Source organism: Cuculus canorus, chromosome Z (genome assembly GCF_017976375.1).
Source record: "Cuculus canorus isolate bCucCan1 chromosome Z, bCucCan1.pri, whole genome shotgun sequence".
NCBI classification, from domain to species: Eukaryota; Metazoa; Chordata; class Aves; order Cuculiformes; family Cuculidae; genus Cuculus; species Cuculus canorus.
The window spans coordinates 7,775,931-7,799,609 of record NC_071441.1 but is presented as its reverse complement, the minus strand read 5'-3'; the positions used below and the strand labels follow the sequence as shown (position 1 = coordinate 7,799,609).

At 37.4% G+C, this 23,679-nt stretch overlaps 1 protein-coding gene across 1 annotated transcript in view; it reads right to left on the bottom strand.

Annotated features, from left to right (window-relative positions):
• Positions 1-21,072: 21,072 nt before the first annotated feature.
• Positions 21,073-23,679, bottom strand: part of NDUFS4 (NADH:ubiquinone oxidoreductase subunit S4) — a 48,064-nt gene continuing 45,457 nt past the window's right edge. Inside the window, exon 5 of the mRNA XM_054054477.1 lies at positions 21,073-21,278. Coding sequence (XP_053910452.1) covers positions 21,178-21,278 — 101 coding nt within the window. The 3' untranslated portion in view covers positions 21,073-21,177. The remainder of the gene's footprint in view (positions 21,279-23,679) is intronic.

The window sequence follows — 23,679 nt, the reverse complement described above, 5'->3', positions numbered from 1 at the left end:
TTCTATGTTCCCTGTTAAGCATAGCTAATCTCTTCTGTAGCCCTTATGGCATCTATACTCACATTATGCCACAGCTTTCTATATTGATAACTACATTTTCCTGCTAATTGTGCTAGTCTTCTCTCATTTACATTTCTGCTTACACTTTTCATCATATACTACGAGGCTTAAGCTCTGATTTGCAGCCATTTGAGTTGTATTCTTCCACATCTTAATCTTTTTTTATATGAATAAATTAAACACAGAGTCTGGGACATTTTGTTTGTGCCTGCTAGGCCACAAGATCTTTCTTACTTGCAGCTTTGGTTGTGCTTCTGGGTAATCCTATGGGATAGCAGCATATAATTAATTTTGGAACTAAGTTTCTCTTCAAATTTCTGTACAAAATCCCATCTCAAAAATAGGGTGGGGAGGGGAGCCTTTGACATCATCTTCACATAAGTGTCAGTGCTCATATATGGTTGCTGTCTTTGAAACAGCTCCTTTCCCTGAAATGTAATACTTCCCATTTTCAACAGTTTGTGTTCCTGGGTAGGGCTCAGTGTTGCATAATGAAAACCAACTAGAAATTCCAAAGGTCACAAAAAAATTTTGTTACATTCCTGTTTGTTTTACTTTCTTCCTCCCCTCTTTCACTTCTTTCTTCCTTAATGTTTCTATTTACAGCACAGTTCAGACACATGAAGATTTAAAAAAAAACAAAAACCAAAACAAATCTAAAGCCACAATCTATGAACAAAAGACCTTTCTTTTACCAAAATGGTCTTTTGAAACCCACACTGTTTTTTTCAGAAGGACAAAAATGGCCTGGAAAGAACCAGATTCCTATTTTATTTTGTATCTTCTTCAAGTGTTTCCTAAAAGAAATTCCAGTTATCAACCTTCATTGGATCAACAGTTTCAGGAATGTGTTTTCCCCAATACACATCTCATGTGTACGATGACAATAACTTATGTTGTAAATAATTGCCAACAGTGAGGCCTTGGACTGGACCAATTCACAGACAAGTAGAAGTAAAAATAATGGTAAGTTTAACATCTAATCTAGCTATTTCTTAAATTCAACAATGTTTCTCTTGTCATTATCAGGAAAAAATAAGGAAACTTTTGGCAGAAGAAAATATTTAGGAATGCTGCGACACCAATAATATTTATTTCTATTGGGCTCACCATGTTCTCACAATGATTATTAGGGCAATATGTTCCAAGAACATTTCATTTCTTGTGGAAAAACTCAAAGGAAATAAAATTCCTGACTTTCATACACATACAGCATAAAGAAAGAGTATCTGTGTTTACCTTATGAACTCAAAGTCAAACAAAATATTAAAGTCATGAGTCTTTCTAAGGAAGTAATAAAATTATTCGGGTGCTGTGTATTTCTATGAAAGGTTCACCTGTGATGATTAGAGGTTGAAGAAATGAGGACACTTTTTTTCTGTGTGGCATAAATATTCTAAATAGCTACTTAGAGGAGCTTTTACATCTGCTTGAGTAGTAAGTCAGCAAAATGTGCTGGGAAAGTGAGTGTAATTTTGCTGGAAAAAGATTGACTTACAGAAGATTGGGCATTTTGAAGTACTAATATCAGACTGTAATGATCTGTAGTAAGGCTTTCTGAAAAGGGAGAACAGGGTGAGGTGATTTATTAATGGCCTCAAGCTCTGCCAGGGGAGGTTCTGGCTGGACATCAGGAAAAAAATTTTTCACGGAAAGGGTCACTGTGCACTGTTGGAGGCTGCCCAGGGAGGGGGTTGAGTCACCTTCCCTGGAGGTGTTTAAGGGATGTGGGATGAGGTGCTGAGGGGCATGGTTGGAGGGGCATGGCTTAGGAATGGTTGGACTCAATGATCCAGTGGGTCCTTTCCAACCTGGTGCTTCTATGATGCTATGATTCTATGATTTTAAGTGTATGAACCTTATGGCTTTCCTGTGATTCACACAAATGGTTAAAATGTCAATAAGACAGTTGTTTCAAGGCCAGGAAGACAAGCTCCCAAAAGAGGTAAAAAAGTGTAGTAAAATGTCTAAATGACCTCTGAATCTCTCCATTCATATACTCAACAGGACTTTCAACATTTTACTACCAGATTTAAGGAATATTTTTGCTTTATCACGAACTGTTTTATTCTATGAACTGTTTGGAGTTCTTAGCTCCAGTTTAGTTATTTTTTTAAAAAAAATATATTTTAAAGTTTTCAAAAATCTTAGCCAATACAGAAATCTATATTTTCTGTTATTCCACTATAACAGTGATAAAAACAAGAGCTGTGGACACAGAATGTACAAAATCAGCAAAGTCTAGCATCTGCCTAACAAAGAGACAAAATTGATTTTGGGAGACAAAATTGAAGTCTAGGCTTGAAAATGGATATTTCATATAGGTATCATTGACCACTGTGTTTTATGTTTACATTTCTAACCCTTCCTACCCTCCAAGTTCTAAAAGAGAGCTTGTGCAAAGTAATAAAAGAAAGACAACTCACAGCTACAGCCTCTAGAGTTTCAGAGCAACTGCTATTTATTGCTTTACAGGAGTCAGGAGCTGTGACAAACCCTCAATTTTCATGTTGGGTGTCCTTTCTATTAGAGGAATATATTGGCATTGCTCTCTCGGTAACGTGGAACTCTTGATGTCACTCTGTAGTAGGGTCATGCAATGTGTTCAAGAATCCACATTGGATGCATATTCTACACACATAGCAAAAGTTTCAATGACTGACTGGCTTAGAAATCATAACTTATCTACAGTACAACAATAAAATAGTAGTATGGTTGCTAAAAAGATTGATAGACCTGAATTATATGTCACTTTTTTTTTTTTTTTTTTTTTTTTAGAGTAAAACAAACAAATGCACTTCTACCCTCCCAAAGGTATTTTTTGTTCTGGGCACTGTCCTTCTTCCTCTTCAGTACATGTGCCTGCTTTACTTGTTACTACCATATAGTCAGTCCAAAGAACAAGAGTATTTGTGGAGAACATTTTAGCAACAGGTTGATTTGATTTCTGAGAAACTGGATTTTAATACCAGAATCTGTGACAAGATCTTCCTTGTAATGGTGTTGTGAAGCGGCAGGGTGTTTAGCAGAAAATTTTATAGTACACTTGTTAAAGTGTGTGTTTGCATGTATGTGAGGCAATGAAAGTTTTAAAGAACAACATTGCATGAAACAAGAATATTATTCATTATACAGATAATATTATCAAAATGAGAATAATTTGTTGTTATATATTGGAATCCAGGAGAAATGTCAGTTGCCTTCTAATTCTTTGTGCAGTGCATGTTTCTGCATCATCCATCTAGAGTTTCTGCGATTCCTTAGCAGAAAGGCATTATATATACGTGGCAATAAAAGTAGAAGAGTACTCAAGGGACAGGCAGTTAATATCCTATTTTTTTTATTTAAACACAATATCCACTGCAACAAGAAAATTCAGGCAGTGAAGTCATGGAGTGAGATCCTTACAGTCTTGCAATGGTTTGAAAGGATGTGACTTGCTCCCTGCTATGGAGAAGGCACTCACAGGGTGTGTTTCTTATTCTATTTTTTACTGGTCTGTGGCCTCCTGAGAAGTTACCATGACTCAAAATACCAACAACTACATTTTTAACCACACATGAAACACATAAAGAGAAGAAATGCTTGCTGGTGTACTGTTTTGAAAAGTGATGCTGTCTTGGTAGCTTAGGCCAGATGCTTTCTGGACAGATGATGTAAAAGCAACAGGATACACTGTGATAAATACACTTGCTCCTTCTGGTCCACTACTTCTGGATGCTCTTCAAGACACCATGTTCAAAAAGTTAATAACAACTCGATCATTCAACAATGAAAGCCAATCATAGCCTGTTTTCGTGATTTTATCTGTACAAACTTTGTCTCACTTCTGGAATCCTTCATCTTGCTTTTAATGACAATCATGACATTGGCAGAGTCTTGAGGATTGTTCAGCTTACATAGAATGTTTTATTCTTATGTTTTTAATTCCATTGTTTATGTACCACTATTTTATATGAGAGTCTACGGCTGTTACTTCTGACAACTCAGAATATTAATCTCCCTCCAAAAACTCTTCCTGTGCAAGAACAAGTAGTTTTCACTGGAACACTCTGAGAAACATTTTGTGGCAAAAAAGAGCCACTGCATTTCAGTTAAAGAAAAAAATAGTCAGATTTGCATGCACATATACTTCACGATGCATTTATTTTTCATTGTTTTTCAAAGTGTTCAGTGTCAGTACCATAAAACAAATCTTAGCACCTTACATCTGTGATAAACAACCACTTAATCTCTTGATGCATTTTTTTTAAAAAAACATGGATATGCAAAACAGAAGTGTTGATAATACCATCTGATTGATCAGCAGTCTCCAAAACCTACTTCCATGCCAGAACAGAATGGAACTTCTCGTGGCCGTAGCCAAGTTTCAGCTCTTCACACACTTCCCCCTCCCCATCCCTTATCCAAGCTAGAATATACATACACACACACACATATATATATATATGTATATCTCATCTGGCATCTCCCTCTGTAAAAAACTACCTCTAGTCATCACACTGCAATGTATTTAAAGGGCTTGTTCCTGAAAGCTGTTTTAGTAAAGCAACTGTCTAATTAAAATAGTTATATGCTACATAGTAACCTATTCAGTATATCATTATTGTCAGTTTTGGAGAACCAGCAAGTTCAAAGGATAAATTCTGCCACAGAACTTTGGAATTTCAAGTTACAGTTCATATTCTGTTTGGCAGCCTGACAAAAGTGAACTTTACTTGGATTCAGACAAAAATTTGATGAAAATTGACTTTGCTTACGTACTTTGCTTTTTCCAGAAGAAACTGTTGTTTTTACTGTTGTGGTGGAAGCTAAAGTCTTGATCCCTTGGAAACAGGCAGTTTGATGATTTAACTGAGTTGTTAATACTAATTTCATCCAAACCTACAAATTTAGTTACAGTGTTCTTAGCTCTAAGGTTGTTATAGTTTGGTTAGCTGCATGATTAATGGAATACACTTTCAACGAAAGTTTAAAGATTTTAAAACAAACACTTTTTCTTCAATCTTTAAATAAGGAACAGAATAGTGAAGCTATCAAAGGGACAGCTTAACACATTGCCTTTTCTAAACAATTTGGGCTTAGCAAATCGGTGTTTGTTTCAACAGTTGCAAACCTGATATGCATTGACGACTGTCACATTGCAATCTGCAGTCTTGATGAATAACTTCCCTTCCCTTTCTCCATCTATCTTATTTGTGACTACACATAAATAATCATCAGATAAGCAAGCTGTGTTGCAAATGGAAGGTAAATACTAGTAGTCCAATCACAACCATGGGCACTGTTGTTCTAGTAAGAAAACAACTCCCATTTGTTATTTGTTGACTAGCGTCAGCTGACTTTTTCCTTGTTGTTTTGAAGTTTGCAATACAAAGTTTGTAGACAGGCTTGGCAACTGACGATAGAATTTTCTTCAAAAAGTTACCAAATCAAAAAAGAAAGTGAAAATTGAGATTTAGTTTCAGTACTTTCAATGCTCTGAATTTCTCTGTTTAGATAAATTTATTTTTGTACTTGGTCTACTCTAGATCCATGGAAAAGTCTCCCATATTGAAATAAAAACTGCTAAACCCAAAATATTACAGTGTGATCAGAAGGGAGTTAAAAACTATTGGCATAATCAATTCCATGTTTGATTGCAACTTGTTAATGAGTTAGAAGTCATTTCCTCGAAAACAATAATGAAAATTAGAACAGCAATTTCTTTTTCCCAGTGCTCATCTGAAAATTTTAAGTGTCTCCATACTATAGATTGAGCAGACTGGTAGTCCAGACTCCTCACAACCGAAGTTTAGAATGTCATTTGTAAGTCACCGCCAACTTTCAGACATTTTCTAGTTCTAAAAAATGCTTAGGCTGTAATGTTTCATACTTGTGCTATCAAATGCTGATTTGGGTTAACTGCACTTTATGGCTGAAATGTTTCTTCTGTTTCCAGAGCATCATCAGCTCTAATGACAACAAACCATCTTCTATTCCCATTCTGAATAATGTTTTGGCTTTGCATTGGGCATGGTTTACAGATAAAAGGAAAGTGGCTGAATAGAAACCTGCAGGTAAGCCATCCCTTTTGTCTTCATTCTGAAAGGTACTTCGAGTATATGAAGAGGCTTATTCTTTTTGTATGGCTCTGCAAAACAAAAAATGTTTTATAGATACATTTATCTTCTAACATTGCCTGAAGTAAACATTATAAAAAAACTCTTGTAAAAAGAAAGAAGTGCCACTGGCTAAAATTTCTCATGCTCAACTTGGCGGTGCTTGTCTTGCTGTCTAGTAGACTATCTGGTCTTAGTAATATTGAAGACAACTATACTCTGCTATGAGATTATTAATAGTCTGAAAGTGAATGGTATCCAAAGCTCTTATCATTTACTTTACAAAAAAGAATAATTTAACACAGCAATGGCTACTAAAATGATTCGGGAAATGGCAAGCCATTGGCATGACAGGAGATTAAAGAAAAGAGTTTGATGTGTCCACTTTAGTAGTAAAAGGCCAAAAAGGAATCTGATTAGGTGTTTTCATTTAGAAAGCACCTACCAGCGAGGGAATAGTGGCTAGATAAATGGAAAGGGTATAAAACTAGTCTGGAAATAAGAATTAAAAAAACCAGTCTTTCAGAGATAAATCATTCTGTATTGGTCTTTGAAATGCTGTAAGGACCCCAGGAAATATAATGTTTCATGCTAGCAGCTCACAAATGTGTAAGTGGGATTTGATGACAAGATAGAAGTGATCCTGCTGTTGAAAATTAAAATTTGTGATTTATATCTTTGGGTGGTTAACTTCTTGTAGCTGTAACAGACGCTTGAAAGGAGACTGTATTTCCATGTATCTTTTTTGCACCATATTTTAAATACTTTAATCCTGCCAGCTGTTTACCTGCAGGGGACAACACCATTTACATTTGCCCTTAGTGCATAATTTGGTTTCTGGGGAATGAAGTTAGGCAGGGTTACTTTCTTTTGAAGTGTCAGACCATGGCCACAAAAAGCGATGGGACATTGGAACAGAATTTACTGGTATCTTCACGATATTGAAAAAACCCTTTTCTATCTCTGCTCAACTGTTTAGGAAGACTCTGATGGCCAGGTTTGGAGTCACACGGATTCCTCTCCCCAAATTCAGTGTGTTTTCAGAGTCTCTTAACAGCCTTTTTTGTCTTCTACCTTTCTGCATGGTGTTAGGCAGTATTTACTTTCTAGGATTCCCTAGGCATTTTCTCTTCACAAATGCCATGCTGTTGCTTTGGCCATGGTTGGCATAATTGTGTTGTTAATTTTTCCTGTTTTACTCTTGCACATTATCGTTCATGATATTTTTTTGTCTTTATACTGAATGTTCTGGCTTATGTATAGAATGACAGAAACTTTTACACAAGGTTTTGATGTTTCATGGGTAAGTGCATGTGTAGTTGTGCTCTTACAGCAGTCAGAGTACGTATTTTTGCAGACAGCTGTGGAGTGTCTATTTATGGTTCATGTAATTGATTCCAAGTCCCTCCAAAGACCTATGTTTCTAAGTATGTCTTTTCTGCTCCTTATGCCCTTTACTTGAAACATGCTGAGAACACAGAGTTTACAGGGGAGACGTGGGGTTTTGTTGTTGTTGTTGTTTTTCGTTTGTTTGTTTTGTTTTTATGTAGGCACTCCCATGCTCTTGTGGTAAAACTTCCTAGGCTCTGTTTCACTAGAACAGTAAGTTCTAGCTTCTGAGGATGCTGGAACAGGATAGTCACTTAATCTAGATTTCCATTCTAACTCCTCTATGTAGGCAGGCTGACAACATAGCAGGATCTGGTCTTTGGACAGTGATGCTGAAGATTTGATGTTAAGAGTCCTTGCCTCATATGGCATAAAAAAACATCTTTGCAACTTACCTGTCATTATTTCTTGTATCATTCTGAAAGCAGCACAGAAGATTGGACTCTACAGTAGAGACCTTACTCAGCATTGTGAGATGTCACTTGCCACCTCCCATCCTCAGTCTTGAGATTTGGAAACTATACGCCACTGTTTATTACTACCAGATTTAAAAAGTCAACCTCTAGTTCTAAAAAGTACATTTATGATGAGTGAACTATTTTTTGGAGGAAGAACAGTAATTCCCACTAACCCAGCTCATTCTATGTATTCATCTGCACCTTGATGGTGGTGCCACACACAGCAACAGGGAGCCCAGTTCTTCCTAGAACATAAATTCCAATAGGGCTAAAAGCTCTTTTCCAAAATATTATGAATACTCTCTATTGACTGACCAGAACAGATCTGTTATTCAGGAAAGGATCAGTCTTGGGAAACCACTATGAACCACCTTTTGGAGCTAAAATTATATTCATTCTCTGAGCAGAACTGTGAAAATACCTTAGAAGAAGAAGTATCTATGTATCCTTATTTGTTATTGTGTGAGTAGCATCTATTTGGAATTACAGCTCAGCTGTGGATAAAATGGTTTGGTATGTAAAGAGAATACCCAGCATTGGTTAACAGCATGCAGACATCAAACCAGTTGGATGCCCCTAGGGAAGCATTCGAACATAAGCTCATTTGATTAAGCAGCATCTCAGTCTTTATTTAGCTAGATGGTAAGCATCCCTTCCTATCACTGGATTAGCATTTGCAAGGTATCAACAATGAAATACGTAAACACTTGCTCAAAGAAGACCAAACTGTTGCTTCTCCAGTGGTTGCTGCCTTATAAAATCTGTTTGTAAAATAAATCTTCACCTGTTGTACATAAGCCATATCTGCATAGTCAGAATACTTAATCCTGAGCTGTTAGATAGTCTTCAGTGAATTCCCAGATATTTACTTTACTTATAAATCTGTCAAAAATCTTTACAATAGCAGAGTACTGAATACATGCATACAATACATTGAACAGTTAATCTGTGGAAATAATCCAAAGGAGCAAGAAAAGGCATAATGTATTTTACTCTTGGACATGACTTCAGTGGCAGGAGGTAATTGCTTAGTGTCTGACTGAAGATTAAAGTACCACTTTATCAAAATAAGCATACAACCCAGACTTGTCCCACAGGGAGCAGTGTTTCATAAATGCATGAACAGGTGGCATAGTGCATACTCCGAATATGGGAATACTTCCAAAAGAAGTTGCAGAAGCTTTTATGGAGTAAATCTATCTGACTGGGGAGAAGGTTCTCATTTAGCTATCTGTTAGCGTAGAGTATTTGAGTTAGCAATCCATATGGATTTGTTCTGGGAGAAAATCTGCAGCCCTTCTAACGAAACGGTTTATTCTTTTACTCTTTCAACAGTCACCTCCATCAGGCTGTGAATGTTTTGGTAAGATGCAAGCCATCAAAAAGTGTTCTTGTGTACACAGTATATGAAGGCTCTTAAAATAGTAATTAAGTGATTGACATGGAAAGCTACAGCTTTCTGAAGGAGAAATTTTGCTTGGGGATTAAGGTAAGGCAGACTTCTATTGGTTCTCAAGATGCAGAATTAAAATGCTCATAAAAGGTCATATATTTACACAAAGATAATCTAAGAAACAAAATTAATAAGCCAAAACCTAGTCTCCCTGTTCATTTCACCTAAGACACTAGACAGGATGGGCTCAACATCCGCAGAGTACACACAGAGCAATTTTTTTGAGACTGTAACTGGATGGATTGCTGTTAAGTACAGTACAAAGAAACCTTGATAATGGATCAGACTCCCCAGGTCTCAGGGAAAGAGGAGGAGAGCTTATTTGGATGAACACAAGATTGCAATTTGTTTTTTTATCAGCATCAGTGCAGGTGAAGGTTGTGGGAACAGTCATATATATACTGCAACAGGATCCTTCCACCAGACATGATAGAATGTTTTAGTATCTGAACTAGGATGCCAGGCCAGAAATTCCTGCATGTAACAAAGGTAAAATCTGGCTTCAGGAGAAATGGATGTGCTCAATGGCACATGACTAAGTATTTTCAGATTCAGGTTTATATCTGCCCAGGGATTTTTCTAAAATTGAAGTGAGTTTTACTGATTCCTGTTGATGCTCTGAAATCCAAAGTTTGCAAATTCTATTCTGCAACATGGCATTAGAAATTGTACTTCTTTTTCATTCTAAGCCACAATTTGGCAGAGATTTGAGAGGCAGCACATTCTGCCTGTGATCTGGCAAAGCAGATACTCTAAATTAAGTAGAAGTGGGTGGGGAAATATTATCCCTGAGGATCTTGCTGGAAATAAAACTTGGAGCTTTTGAAGTTCCTCGCGAAGAAGAACAGAAAAGAGCAACAGAGAAGTAAAATAGAGCAAGTAACAGTCCCAGCAGCTACCTTGGAGTCATAAGTTCCGGCCTGAAGTTCTGGCTCCAAATCAGACCTTATGGCCTGGATCAGTTGCATATGAGAGTACTCCTTTAAGAGTATCCAGTGTCCTTGCTTCAGTCACTTCTTTGGAGCTGTCCTATTTTGTGTAAAGAACTGGGTTTTAGTTGGATCAGCAAAAATGAGAGGAATTCCTTAGCCTAACAGGAACTTCAACTGAGCTGATGCAGCAGCAGGTGCCAATTCATTGACTGTGCCTTCCTAGACATTGTACTGCCCTGCTATTGGCTAGTCTCATGCAAGTTCAGTGGTTTTGATCTGAAGTTATGCCTGGCTGCAAAACATTACAAAACTAATCTTTACTTATGCCAGAATCTTCCCACAGATCATGATGACTTCAACAACTCAACTTTCCCCAATATTACTTAATTTTTTAGTCAATATTTCCAAGCTGGCAAAATTCAGAGAACTTTTTATATTGCTGACAACGAACAGGACCGTAATAGGTTAAAAAAAATCAAAATGAAGCCTAAACATAAAATCTTTTAGAGGTAGCCTAGTAATAGATTAATGATATGCTAAGCACCTAGACATGACTAGCAATTCTAATCACAGATGAGATAGTTGGCTACACTCTGCCATTTTATGCCCTCAGGAGATGGTGAAGGTCATTCCAGTGCAAAGATGTGGGATGCTGAGCCTACTGGCCAAAAAAAAAAATTCCACACTGCAGAAAACATAGCACTATGATGGAGCACACATAACCACATCACTCGAACACTTGACTGTGAATCTTCAAGGCAAAGCCTATGGAAAAGAATAAAAGACTCAACAGGCGTCAGTAAGAACTGGATTTTTGTTTCTATGACACCATTTGTTTTCTATTATGGATATTTGCGTCTTAGGTTAACATTCCTCTGAGATAAGACCTTGTATGTGATAACATTCATCCCCAGGCCAGGCCATGGATCTATGTCCCTGGCATTATACAACAATTTCTGTCTGGAATTCCAAAATACTCCCAAGAACTACATCACTTTGCATTTTATGTTGGCTTTTTTTGTATAGAGACCTGGTCAGAAAAATTATCCAGGAAAAGAAAAATGAATCGTGATCCTGGAAAGAGACCATGAGCACATATGAAAGACCATATGGTAACGATCAAAGTTGAGGAAAAACAAAAAGCTGCCTTCCACCTGCAAAACAGAATTGTCTGAAGATAGTGAAATGGGAATGCTTTGAAGATAAGCCATCATGTACTGTGGGAAAAGGCGGTAAGAAGCGAAACCTGGTATTGAGACAATTTCCCAAGGTGCACTCTGTGACTAGTGAGTGAGGGAGCCAGGTGCTGATTATTTTCTACCCTGTTCTAACATGTAAAAATCAGCAGAAGTGCTAATTGCATTTGTTACCTGCTTTTCTCATAACCTGCCTTGTTCCAGTGGATAAAAAGCACACACGGGAAAAACTGAAAACTATCTCAGCTTGTTCTTTTAAATTATTTCAGAAAGGGAGACATCTGCCCCTCCTCAAGTGAGATTCCTATATTGTCTTCCATGGGTTTTCCTGATTCTCTTCTGGAAGATAGAGGTTCAAAGGTTCAAACATGGGCTCTGCGATTACTCTCTCCTTTGACTTTTAAACAGTCTGAAATCTGATGGCAGGCACTGATGGGAAGTGAGGATGCTATTTTTGTGGTCACGTCAAGAGACGTGAGTATACCTAACTCTCTCCACTCCTCTGTTGCAGTCACTGGTAGCATCTATGCCTCCTTCAGAAAGCATATGGAATCTTGAGATACAAGCAGTAATTTGATACTGAACCAATTACTGGTCTGGAGTCGGAAAAAAAAAAAAAAGGTAAAAAAGGCATTTCTTAGCCATCCTTTGTAGCAGAGGTGGATGGTTCCACCATAATTTTTAAAGAAGGCAGATAAAAATAGAAGGAGTTCAACCTAATATGACAAAATAAAAATATGTATGTAATTCAATCTTAGACTATGCAAAGCAAGGAGATTCAGAGATAGAGATATCAATTCAATGGTTTCAACATCCCTCAGATGATCTTTTACTGATCAGAAATTAATTCTCTCAGACATGAAAATGGTATTGATGATTGAAGTTCAGGTGTTTACAGTGGAGACAGCAGTAGATTAACTAGCTTTACTAGCTTAACTGTTTATAGTCATGTAAGTGATTATCAGAACACAAAGGTGGTTATGGTGGCTCCATCTAGCACAGCTCCTGTTTCTGATGGGGAGCCGTCTGGCTTTTTAGGGGTACCTGCTGAGTCACGAACAGCCTCCAGGCACTTGTGTTTTAGGAACTTCTGTGCTGGAGGTGGCTTCTATGTATTTAATAACCACGAATGATATTTTTTTTCTAATATGTTGTTTAGTCTCTCTTTAGAGGCATAAACATTTAGGATCCACATCACACCCATGGGAACAGACAAAACTGTACATCTTCAGATTTCTATAGTAACTAAATGAATCAAAACCTATCAGCTATTAAAGGAATTCAGTTTAACTGTGGATATCCACGGTGTCGACATGTGGGTATTTTTTGCATCACCTCACTTTAAAGCAGATACTGTGAGATGTTGGCACTTGCAGTTTTACAAGTTACAATAAGGGGTTTCGGCAAAGTTGTTTCCAATTGACTGTTATTTTTAAAATTTGGATTATATTCACACTAGCAGGTTTTTATTGTTTTTTAGCTTGGTTACTTCAAGTAATTTTGTTTAAATAATTTTACTTACCTAGCTATTATACTTGCACAAGTGTAGCTCATGGAATCTAGTTACTGCATGTTCTCATTGCTGTTGTTCAGTACCCCCTGTTAAGGCAAATATGCCTTCTGCTTCCAAGGTCTGTTTTATGTATAGCTGCAAAGACCAGCTGCAAACTAAGGATTCTAAAAGTGGAAATTAAAGAAAACTTATTTAGTCAAAGTGGTACAATACTTAGTAGTTTCTTTTACAGTGACTCAGTGAAGCTTCTTTTGTTATAAATGAGATTTTATGTCTGTTCTAAGTTATTGGGTATTTTAAGTATTTGAAGGCTATATTTCAGGTAGCTGACTGGTAAAGAAACTTTGCTATCAGTACCCCAATAATAAATTAGAAACCTCTCTCAACAGAAAGAAAGAAAAGATGCACCATCAGAAAGCTAAAACCTGAAAAAAACCACACAACAGATTAATGAATAAGACAGTCTCCAATGTAACGGGCACTGTAACTGCAGCATTTCCCCAGCCTCATGCATGACTCAAAAAAAATTTCTCAAGCCCTGCACAGACATCCCAAATGAAGCAGTAACAGTGGTCGGGCTGAGGGAAGAGGAAGAAAAGCAAAAATAAATTTAATTTCTGAGCAGCTTTGTAATTTTGACAAAACATCCGTTTGGCAACAACATATCAAATCATATGTAAACCAAAACAGTGAAACATCCAAGAACTAATCAGAAAAGATGCTGTAATAAGCAGAGAATTTATTAGGCACTGCTTGTAATGAGTGGTATTTTCTGGTTTTAAATTTACAGTGTTTCTCAGTTTGAAGTTTTACTTCCCTTAGATGGTTAAGGCAGAAGGCAGTAATGACAAGCTTGCATTCGATTAGAAAAATCATCTCAGTAGACTGACTGCAACTTTGCATACATATTCCTATAACAGACAACCAAAGCATGCTAAAAGACAACTGCTTTGCTTGACAGACATGCTAAGAATTTTCTCATCTTCTCTAGCTAATACAGGGAAATTAAAATATCTTCCAGTATTTTCAGGCAAAATGCCCAAATAAAAAATTTTCTTCAGTTCTTCTGACTTAGCAATACCTTTTAAAGAATAATAAGCCACTGTTTTCCCAGGATGTTTTAGGAGGGTAAACTGTACATATAATATAAAAAAATTTCCATTTAAATATTTCTGCAATCTTAGACAATAATATTGAACCTGCATAAATTAGTCACACATAGGATATGAGTCCGATAACCTGTTCTAAAAATCCTGATGATCACTGAAGATCATGATGGTCAGTAGTAAATCTCCATCAGCTTTGAAGTGGAAATTGTGATTTTTTTAGTCTAAAAAATATATTTGATTAATCACAAAACACTGACAAACACAACAGCATGCAATATTTGAATGCCATACTTGGCAAATAGCACTTAGTATATTCATTCTGTGCCTCATCAGGCTATCCACCTGAACAAACCCAGCTTTGGCAGTGGCTAATAGTGACTGATAAAGAAAGAGCATAAAACCAGGGCTTCTCAAGGATAGCTGTCAGCAGCCTTAAGCTCAGGGATCTTTCTAAATAGGATACTATTTTATGTTTAATGCAAACTTTTATTGCATGTGTTTCTTGTGTTGAATTTGAGCCAGTATGAAGTTTATTTTGGTAGTCAAAAAGTTGCCAATGAATTTCAAAATCTGCTGTGTAAAAATGCATTGATTTATTTTTAAGCTGCATCCGCATGAGTTTGTTGATCTGCCTTCATGTGAAAAAGTGAAATTATACACTATTCTTTGCATTAGTTGTGATTTCAGAAGCCACTGCATATTAATCCTCAGTTCTTACTGCTGCGGACTGAAGAGCTAATTCCACCCTACGGATCTGCTCCTCAATCAAAAGATACTCATGACTTTACATATGTTGTTGCCTCACTCTATAACCTCAGTCCTGTCTGAAAGCCCTCTGTAAATCCAAATGGACTACTTGAATCACCTTGTCCCACATTCACCAGCTTCTCTGAAGAACATGAAAGTAAGAGTTACATCTACAACAGCCAATGACACATCATTTTTATATTGTACCTGTTCACAACACTATTTATAGATACATTTTTTTTTTGGGGGGGGGGGGAGTGTTGGGGGCGGGCGGCTGGCAAACAAGCCCTCAATAAACTAAAACCTGTCGTGTGTTATTCAGGTAGAGTTTTAAGCAAAATGTTTAAGCTACAACTAATAGTCAAAAGTTTCAAATTTAAATTCCTTCAGGACTCTTACAAGACTACGGTATGACCTCTGTATTTTTTCTCATCAACTTTTCCAAAAAGGTCTTCATTCACATTTTCTGTTCAAAAAGGGCTCAAGACAGGGACCCCTCTACCTCTTCTTATGATGAATGCAGATATGAAGAATCAATATTTTAAATCCAACTGAAATCCACATTTTGATAGAACTTCATAACAATCTGCTTCTTCTGTTGATGTTGTACTATTAAGTTGCTGTAGGCACATTTATTTCAGCAATCTTGTGATACTGGTGATATACTCCAGTATTACTTAACTAGCAATTAAATATAAATCCCTCTCAGAAAGCAGGAATAAGAACAAAGACTTATGAAAGCAAGCTGCCTTACCAGACATACCATAACTTACTATACAACTGTCTAAAATGTTTAAAATTATTTTATTTTAGGTATCTTTATTTGCACTTTTCTTCTTTTTGTAATAACAAAATATGCTGGAATGCCCAATACCAAACATAGGGTCAGATAGCTGTATCTTTGGCAAAACCAAACTACACATGTTCCTGGTATGAAATTACAGGCAAAAGCTAAAATTAGTCTAAATTAGCTTCTCCTTTTCTACCCCATGGCAAAACTTTGCAGATAAAGATAATTAATTTTTCCATTTCATAATATTACTTAATCATCTGTTTTGTTTTAAATTATCTGTCAAGTGACACAGTTAAGAAATACAGTGCTAGAAATGTGAAACCCAGCTTCCTGACAGTCTTAAGTTCCATTACAAGATCACGATTTTGAGAGTTGCAGAGCCTTTGTTATAATAAAAAATGGTTCACTGGAATTATGAACATAACCAGTCTTCAAAATAATGCCTCACACATATCATTACAACAGAACTATGCAAAATATATTGAAATATTTGCAGGTATGCAGCCATATTTTGTAGGGAGTCCTACATTGCAACACAGATATTGTTATCTCTAGCAATAGAAGGGAGAGAATGTATTTCAAGTACCTGGATTTGGCTTAGGTAAAAGAAATGCCATAAAATATAAAGATTAGGACCATTCTGAGCATTTAGAAGACAGCTAAACCAGGGCTGTTTTGGGTTTTGTTTTTCTGTGGCTCATCACTGAATTGATGTAAACCGGCACACATTTAACAGAACACAATTCATTGCAAAAACCTTGGATAAAAAGTGGCAGGAAGGGGGAAATGCAAACATGGGGTAAAAGTAAGAAAAAGGCAGTTTATCACTAAAGTTGAAATTTTACCAAAACATTCCTAGTTTTAAACAGAAGTTACAGTACTGGAGTGGCCAATCTTTCAAAACTCATGTATGAAAATTTTGATGTGATCAAATTTTTCATCAAAAAAAAAAAGATACATGCCAAATCCCTAATAGAGCTTGGAGAAAAAGCAGTAGCACACAGGAGGAAAAAGATTCTGATATTGCTTATTTATTAAAAGAAGGAACTTTCATCCAGGCTTGACAGGAATAATCCAAATCTAATAGTGACATGTAGCTGGCTGAGACAGCAATGACAGGTAATAAGCTTTTTAAAGTAAACTGGTGATACTATGCGCTGATTCGCTAGAAATGGGAACGGACTTTGTCGAGTGGACAGTTCTGCTTCCAGAACTTTATACAATATGTCTACACAAGTCCAAGCATAAACTAATTCCGACTGGTGCCTGTTATTTTGCATATACAAGAAGGGTTGCAGAGAGAATCCGGGGAACTACAGGCCTGTCAGTCTCACCTCAGTGCCAGGGAAAGTCATGGAACAGGTAATCTTGAGTGCTATCATGAAGCACACGCAAGAGAACCGGGTGATCAGGCCCAGTCAACATGGGTTTACAAAAGGCAGATCTTGCCAAACTAACCTGATCACCTTCTATGACAAAATCACTCAACCACTGGATGGGGGAAAGGCTGTGGATGTAGTCTTCTTGGACTTCAGTAAAGCCTTTGACACAGTTTCTCACAGCATTCTGCTTCACAAACTGTCAGCCTCTGGCCTGGACAGGCGCACACTCTCCTGGGTTGAAAACTGGTTGGATGGCCGGGCCGAGAGAGTGGTGGTCAATGGAGTTAACTCCAGCTGGAGGCCAGTCACAAGTGCAGTTCCTCAGGGCTCAGTACTGGGTCCAGCTCTGTTCAATGTCTTTATCAATGACCTGGATGAAGGCATCGAGTGCACCCTTAGCAAGTTTGCAGATGACACTAGGCTGGGAGGAAGTGTCGACCTGCTGGAGGGTAGGGAGGCTCTGCAAAGGGATCTGAACAGGCTGGACTGCTGGGCCGAGACCAATGGGATGAGGTTTAACAAGACCAAATGCCGGGTCCTGCACTTGGGGCACAACAACCCTATGCAGCGCTACAGACTGGGGGAAGAATGGCTGGAGAGCTGCACAGAAGAGAAGGACCTGGGGGTGCTGGTTGACAGCCGACTGAACATGAGCCAGCAGTGTGCCCAGGTGGCCAAGAAGGCCAATGGCATCTTGGCTTGTATCAGAAATGGGGTCACCAGCAGGTCCAGGGAGGTTATTCTCCCTCTGTACTCGGCACTGGTGAGACCGCATCTTGAGTACTGTGTTCAGTTCTGGGCCCCTCACCACAAGAAGGATGTTGAGGCTCTGGAGCGTGTCCAGAGAAGAGCAACAAAGCTGGTGAGGGGGCTGGAGAACAAGTCTTATGAGGAGCGGCTGAGAGAGCTGGGGTTGTTTAGCCTTGAGAAGAGGAGGCTGAGGGGAGACCTTATTACTCTCTACAACTACCTGAAAGGAGGTTGTGGAGAGGAGGGAGCTGGCCTCTTCTCCCAAGTGACAGGGGACAGGACTAGAGGGAATGGCCTGAAGCTCCGTCAGGGGAGGTTCAGGTTGGATATCAGAAAAAAATTCTTCACAGTAAGAGTCATTGGGTACTGGAACAGGCTGCCCAGGGAGGTGGTCGAGTCGCCTTCCCTGGAGGTGTTTAAGGAACGGGTGGATGAAGTACTTAGGGACATGGTTTAGGGAGTGTTAGGAACGGTTGGACTCGATGATCCAATGGGTCCTTTCCAACCTTGTGATTCTGTGATTCTGTGATATGACTTTCCATAATGATGGAAATCACAAAACTCTAAAAAAACCTCTCAAACCTACACAGCTTAACAAGAGAGTCTAAATATAATATCTATGTAAGGCTCCCCTGCAATGCTGGCATATAATTGTCTTGTAATTCTTTAATACTCTTGGTTTATTTATTTATTGCCATATAGGGTGATAGGTTACCTCTGATGTATGCAAATCCCACTGGGTAAAGAACACGTTCTATTTGTTCAAGAGCTTTACACTTTTTCTTTCCCCATTAGTCATTTTGATACTTTCAGAGGTCTGAAATATTACTGCCATGAAAAGCTTTGATTAGTTGGATGCAGGACAGCTACATCTACCACCAAGAGGAATCTCTAATCTCATTCAGCATTTGTATTAACTTTGAGTCCTCGAAATCTCTTCAATTTTCAGATCAGTGGTTGAGGATACTAAAAAACCCTAATAGTTGCATCTCTTGTTTTGATGTATTCTAGATATGGAAGCAATTTTACCAGTCATAACACACTGCAGAGCAGACAGAAGCTGAAGTTCACCAACGAAACATTTATTTCTAAAGGTACTTAACTAAAGGTGGTCAGATCATCCTACAAATTTTCAGTTGAAGCTCAGTGCTCTAGTACTCTGATAAGCTAATGAAATGGTGATAAAATTTATTATCTAGTAGATGTTTTGATCACTGAAATATACTCCTGTGTGCATTGACATGTTGTCTTCTCCAAACTCTTGCACTCAATTTCACTTCTAGGATTTAAAGACGATAGCAATGATAAAATCAACTCTCTTCCACTGCCAGCATGCTCATTCCTAAGAAGTCATCCAGCAGGAGAAAAAAAATTTCTAAGTCCTATGAAATTGATCAGAGGAAAAGGTCTGGGCTTAAACACGACTTAAAGATGTCATGCAATGCACACTACAGCATCATAATGAACATGTGCACTAAAAACCCAAATGGATTCTTCTTTGAATATATCCATTATCTTAGCAAGAGAAAAAAATGAAAGAAACTGTGCTGTATGTGAAACTGGTTCTAGATACAAGGAGTATAGATTAACATATAGCAATTTCATTATGTGTCCAAAGATAATGTATCTAACATTCATTAGTCCAGTTCCCTAGACTACGTTATTTCAAAAATCAAGCTGTGATCCCCTGCATTAGATAGCCAAGCATTTTTCAGTTTTAATGTTCATAGATATTTTATAAAGCTTGAAGAGCACTCAATTAAGATCTTGCCATTCTTCACTTGCAACAGACAGAATTAAAAAAAAAAACCACAACAAATGGATTTTTGTATTACTGCCTCCTTAGTAAGATCACAACACTAAGCTTAACTGGAATACAAAGAGATGCAGTAGATTCTGGACAGTTAAGATTGCAGTTTGGTGCACTTCGGCATTCCTAGAGGCTGTTAGGCTCCACTGTGCAATGCAGCATTCAAAATTCAATAGGAAGATGAACTGGAATAATAGTTCTTGCCTGTGATATGAAAACAGCGACATCAGCCAACTGGTTGATTACACTGAAACTGGGTCAAAACCAATGCTTTAAACAAATGCTAGACAACATACAGGGCAGCTGGTTAAAACTGAAACAAAAACATAATCGAATCTGGGCAACACAAGGTAGTTTTATGCTTTTTTTTTTCGCTAATATTCAGCACACAGCACTCAGTCCATTCTTCAGACCTACATGGAAAGAGCCGTCTCAACGTTTCTCTTGTAAGAGCTGGCATAAAACTGTTCAGTTGCACATGAAAAAGGTATACCTTCCCTCAATTTGTAATAGATGTCACTGATCAAATGCTGCTATCTCTATTTGTTAAGTAAAAGTTAAAGTTAAGAAATCAAAAGCCACAGATACATAACCAGGGATTACAAACATAATACTGTGCATTATTAAAATGAATGATTTAATGTCATGTAAGACAAAGTGAGTTTAGGCTACATATCCAACATTAAGGCTGACATGCTATCTATCATCTCATCTCTTGCTGGCAACAGGAAACCTCAATGCAGATAAACATGTAGCTAGCAATAAAAAAAACAGAACTACAATTATGTAATTAGTATATGCTGATGCTGTGTGAAGTACTCTACACTCTTCTGACTTAATTTGTGGATATTTAACTGGCTTAGTTTCACTTTTGAAGAACATGGAAACAACTGCCACCTTAATCTTTGGGATTGAACCAGCCCCATATCCAACTCAAAAATCAGTGCTTTCTATTCCAATCATGAATGCTTCTGGAACAATGACAACATTAATTTGGGGAGAAAGGAGATTTTATGTAATATACAATTATGCAGAATAGTGTAAGTTATACTGAAGTGTTCAGTTTTATATATCATATTTTGCTCTTCAATTGACAAACTTCTACATAAAGAGAAAGGAGAAATCCTAGCTTCTGTTGAGACAATTTCTATAAGCAAGGCTGATAAGTTAAACAAGATAGTGAATATACAATTATCATCAAAGATAAACCATAATCTTTAAAGTTGCAGCTGATTTCAAATATTCCTTTTGATAGATTCTTAACACAGCAATTTTTTAGATGTATGAACACTCCAAATCTCCTCTATTTATAGGGAAGTTTGTAACAGGTTCAATTGGAGACATCAAAAACATTTTAAATAGACATCACAAGATGCATCTGTAGTTTAAAGGTCAAATTTATTAGGAGATTAAGAGATGTATTATACATGGTCTATAAATATGGCACAGCTGACTTTACTCACAGTCAGACAGCCAATGCCAACCTATTTTGTCGACACCCTTGTTCTTTTGTTCCAAGAAAAGTTTACACCATAAGACTTGGATTTAGGTTTTGGAATTTTCTCTTCAATGTCATAGCTCCAGCCTGGAGGTTACAGAGGAAATGGTGGGGAGTAGGAGTAGAGAAGAAACAAAGAGAATTCTAAATATTCTCAGCATATGGTATAGAGCAAATGCTACTTAAACCTTTTAACTTTAATATCTTTTTTCCAGTTAGACATCCACTACTTTATTCCTTTGGCAACAGAAAATACTGAAATGCCATTGATGTGACATGCCCATTCTCACAACTGAGAGATTTCACCATTCTGCATACCTCCACTTTCATTACTCCTGCAAAAAACTTGACAGTCATCAGTTAAAAGCTCAATGGGCAACAGTGACTGTTGCAATACACAGAACTGCAAGTTCATGGCTCCACAACTCCATAGCATCACAGAAGCACTAAGGCTCTGTGTATGCTAGGACAGGAAATGAAAAAGTTGGGAAAGAAATAAAGATAAGGTAACATGGAAAAAAATAGTATACAGAAGATCAGTCAATCCAAGGTTGGGAGAGAATGGAGACCTTGGAAAGCTAGAGAAAAAAAAAAGAAGGGGGGGAGGACCAAAGAAAGGAAGGGGGGAGGACCATCAATGTTGGAAAGGAGTTTAATACTTAACATTTTTATAAGAACATAAAAAATTAGGAGTAAAAGAAGGGAATGAAGTGATAGCAGACAAGTAAATTATGTGATATATAAGCAAGAGGAATGCTACAAAATGTCAGAAAAGAGGAGGTGGAGATATTAGTGTTTATATAAATCAAAATGCAAATTGGTTGCAGCTTCCAGGTGACTGAAAAGCTGCCAGGACAGCACTCAGGACAGAATTTGGTCAGCATTTCACTCAAAGCTGAGATACTTGAGTTGAAGCTAGAAGTGGGTAAGTATGCAGAAAAATCCTAAAAGGTTTAACATGTATCTGAACTACTATATTTATTTTTCACAGAAAACACTCAAGATATATCTACACATCAAAACATGTTTCATAAGATGCACAAGTCATGTCACTGTGCCTCAATTTTGTGTATTCACAAATGTCATATAAATATTTTCTTCATTTTTATTAGGCTGAACCAATGTTAATTTCCAAGTTAACTATTCTCCATAAGAAATACCAGAATAGAGGTTTTTAAAAACATATCCTTTCCATGTGTGAGAGCACTGACTTTTGCCTATTGTTCTGATTAAAAATATAAGCTTAAGTAAACATCCAGAATTAGATCAAGAGACAGAATTTGATTACTGCAACACTTAGCATTATAACACCCAACTCTGGGACACTTGGCTACTGGAATGGAATCTACAGCATCAATTTATTGCTTCATCTTTTTACACACTAGATAGAGAGGAGTTGAGTGCCTCCAAAAGAGATTCACAACTGCCAGCACAATGACTTGGGCTGCCGTGGCTATTCAAAATCCACAAAGTTAGTTACATGTAACTTTTGATTGCAAGAGGCCACCGTATGTGATAAAGTTTCACACTCCGCAACAGTCTCCTAGAGTTAGGTACCATTGGTTGTTCCTGACAGATAGCAGAGGCCACTTTTATAAAAACATAACAATGGAGGGGAAGGTTACTCTTGCCCAGAACCCTGCCACAGAACCCAAGTGGACAGAAAGCAGACTTTGCCCCTGGAAGAACACCCTCATCACCTGACTAAAGGTTATTGTGGAGTAGAAAAACTCTCCACCCTCACTATGAAAGCTGTATGTTTTCAAACAACTGCTTTAGAGACGTTGGACATCACAAAAAAGAATTTAGGTCACTGGCTAAAATTCTAACTTCATCCAGTTACAAGTGTTCCCTTCTTGCCTTGACTTCAGACCATTTTGAGCTGTCATGTTTCGGACAAAGATCTCTCGTATCACTGCATTCAGTGCTGTAATTCCTACATTAGAAAACGCATCAGATGTGGCAGGCAGAAAGATAGTATGCTTCAGGTTCTTGTAGTTACTAGAAAAAACTCTTAGGTTTCCCAGTTGTATCAAAATATCTGCAATATGTACCATTTGCAGAGATTAAACTTGAGGTTCTCAAGGAATTTTGTAATAGAAAACTTGGATGGTGCACACAGGAAGAATAGAGAGATAAATACTTGTGTTCCTAGGCTTAGACATGTTTCATTAACACCTCAGTTTAGAAGCTAAGCTCTATTGCAAATGCACGCCTAAGTTACTCTTTTATATTTCCAGCTACACCTGATTACTGAAGCTGATGCAGAAAATATTATGCACATACACAGTCTTAGAATAGTTAAGTTTGGAAGGGACCTTAAAGATCATCCAGTTCCAACTAAATAGGCTAAATTTCCCAGGGAACAGAAATAGCATAAAATACACAGAAGCATAACTAAAGCAACATTCTCCCAAATTTCATATTTGCTCATAAAACATTACAAAATACTATTAAAATTACACAGTAATCACTATATCTAATGCAA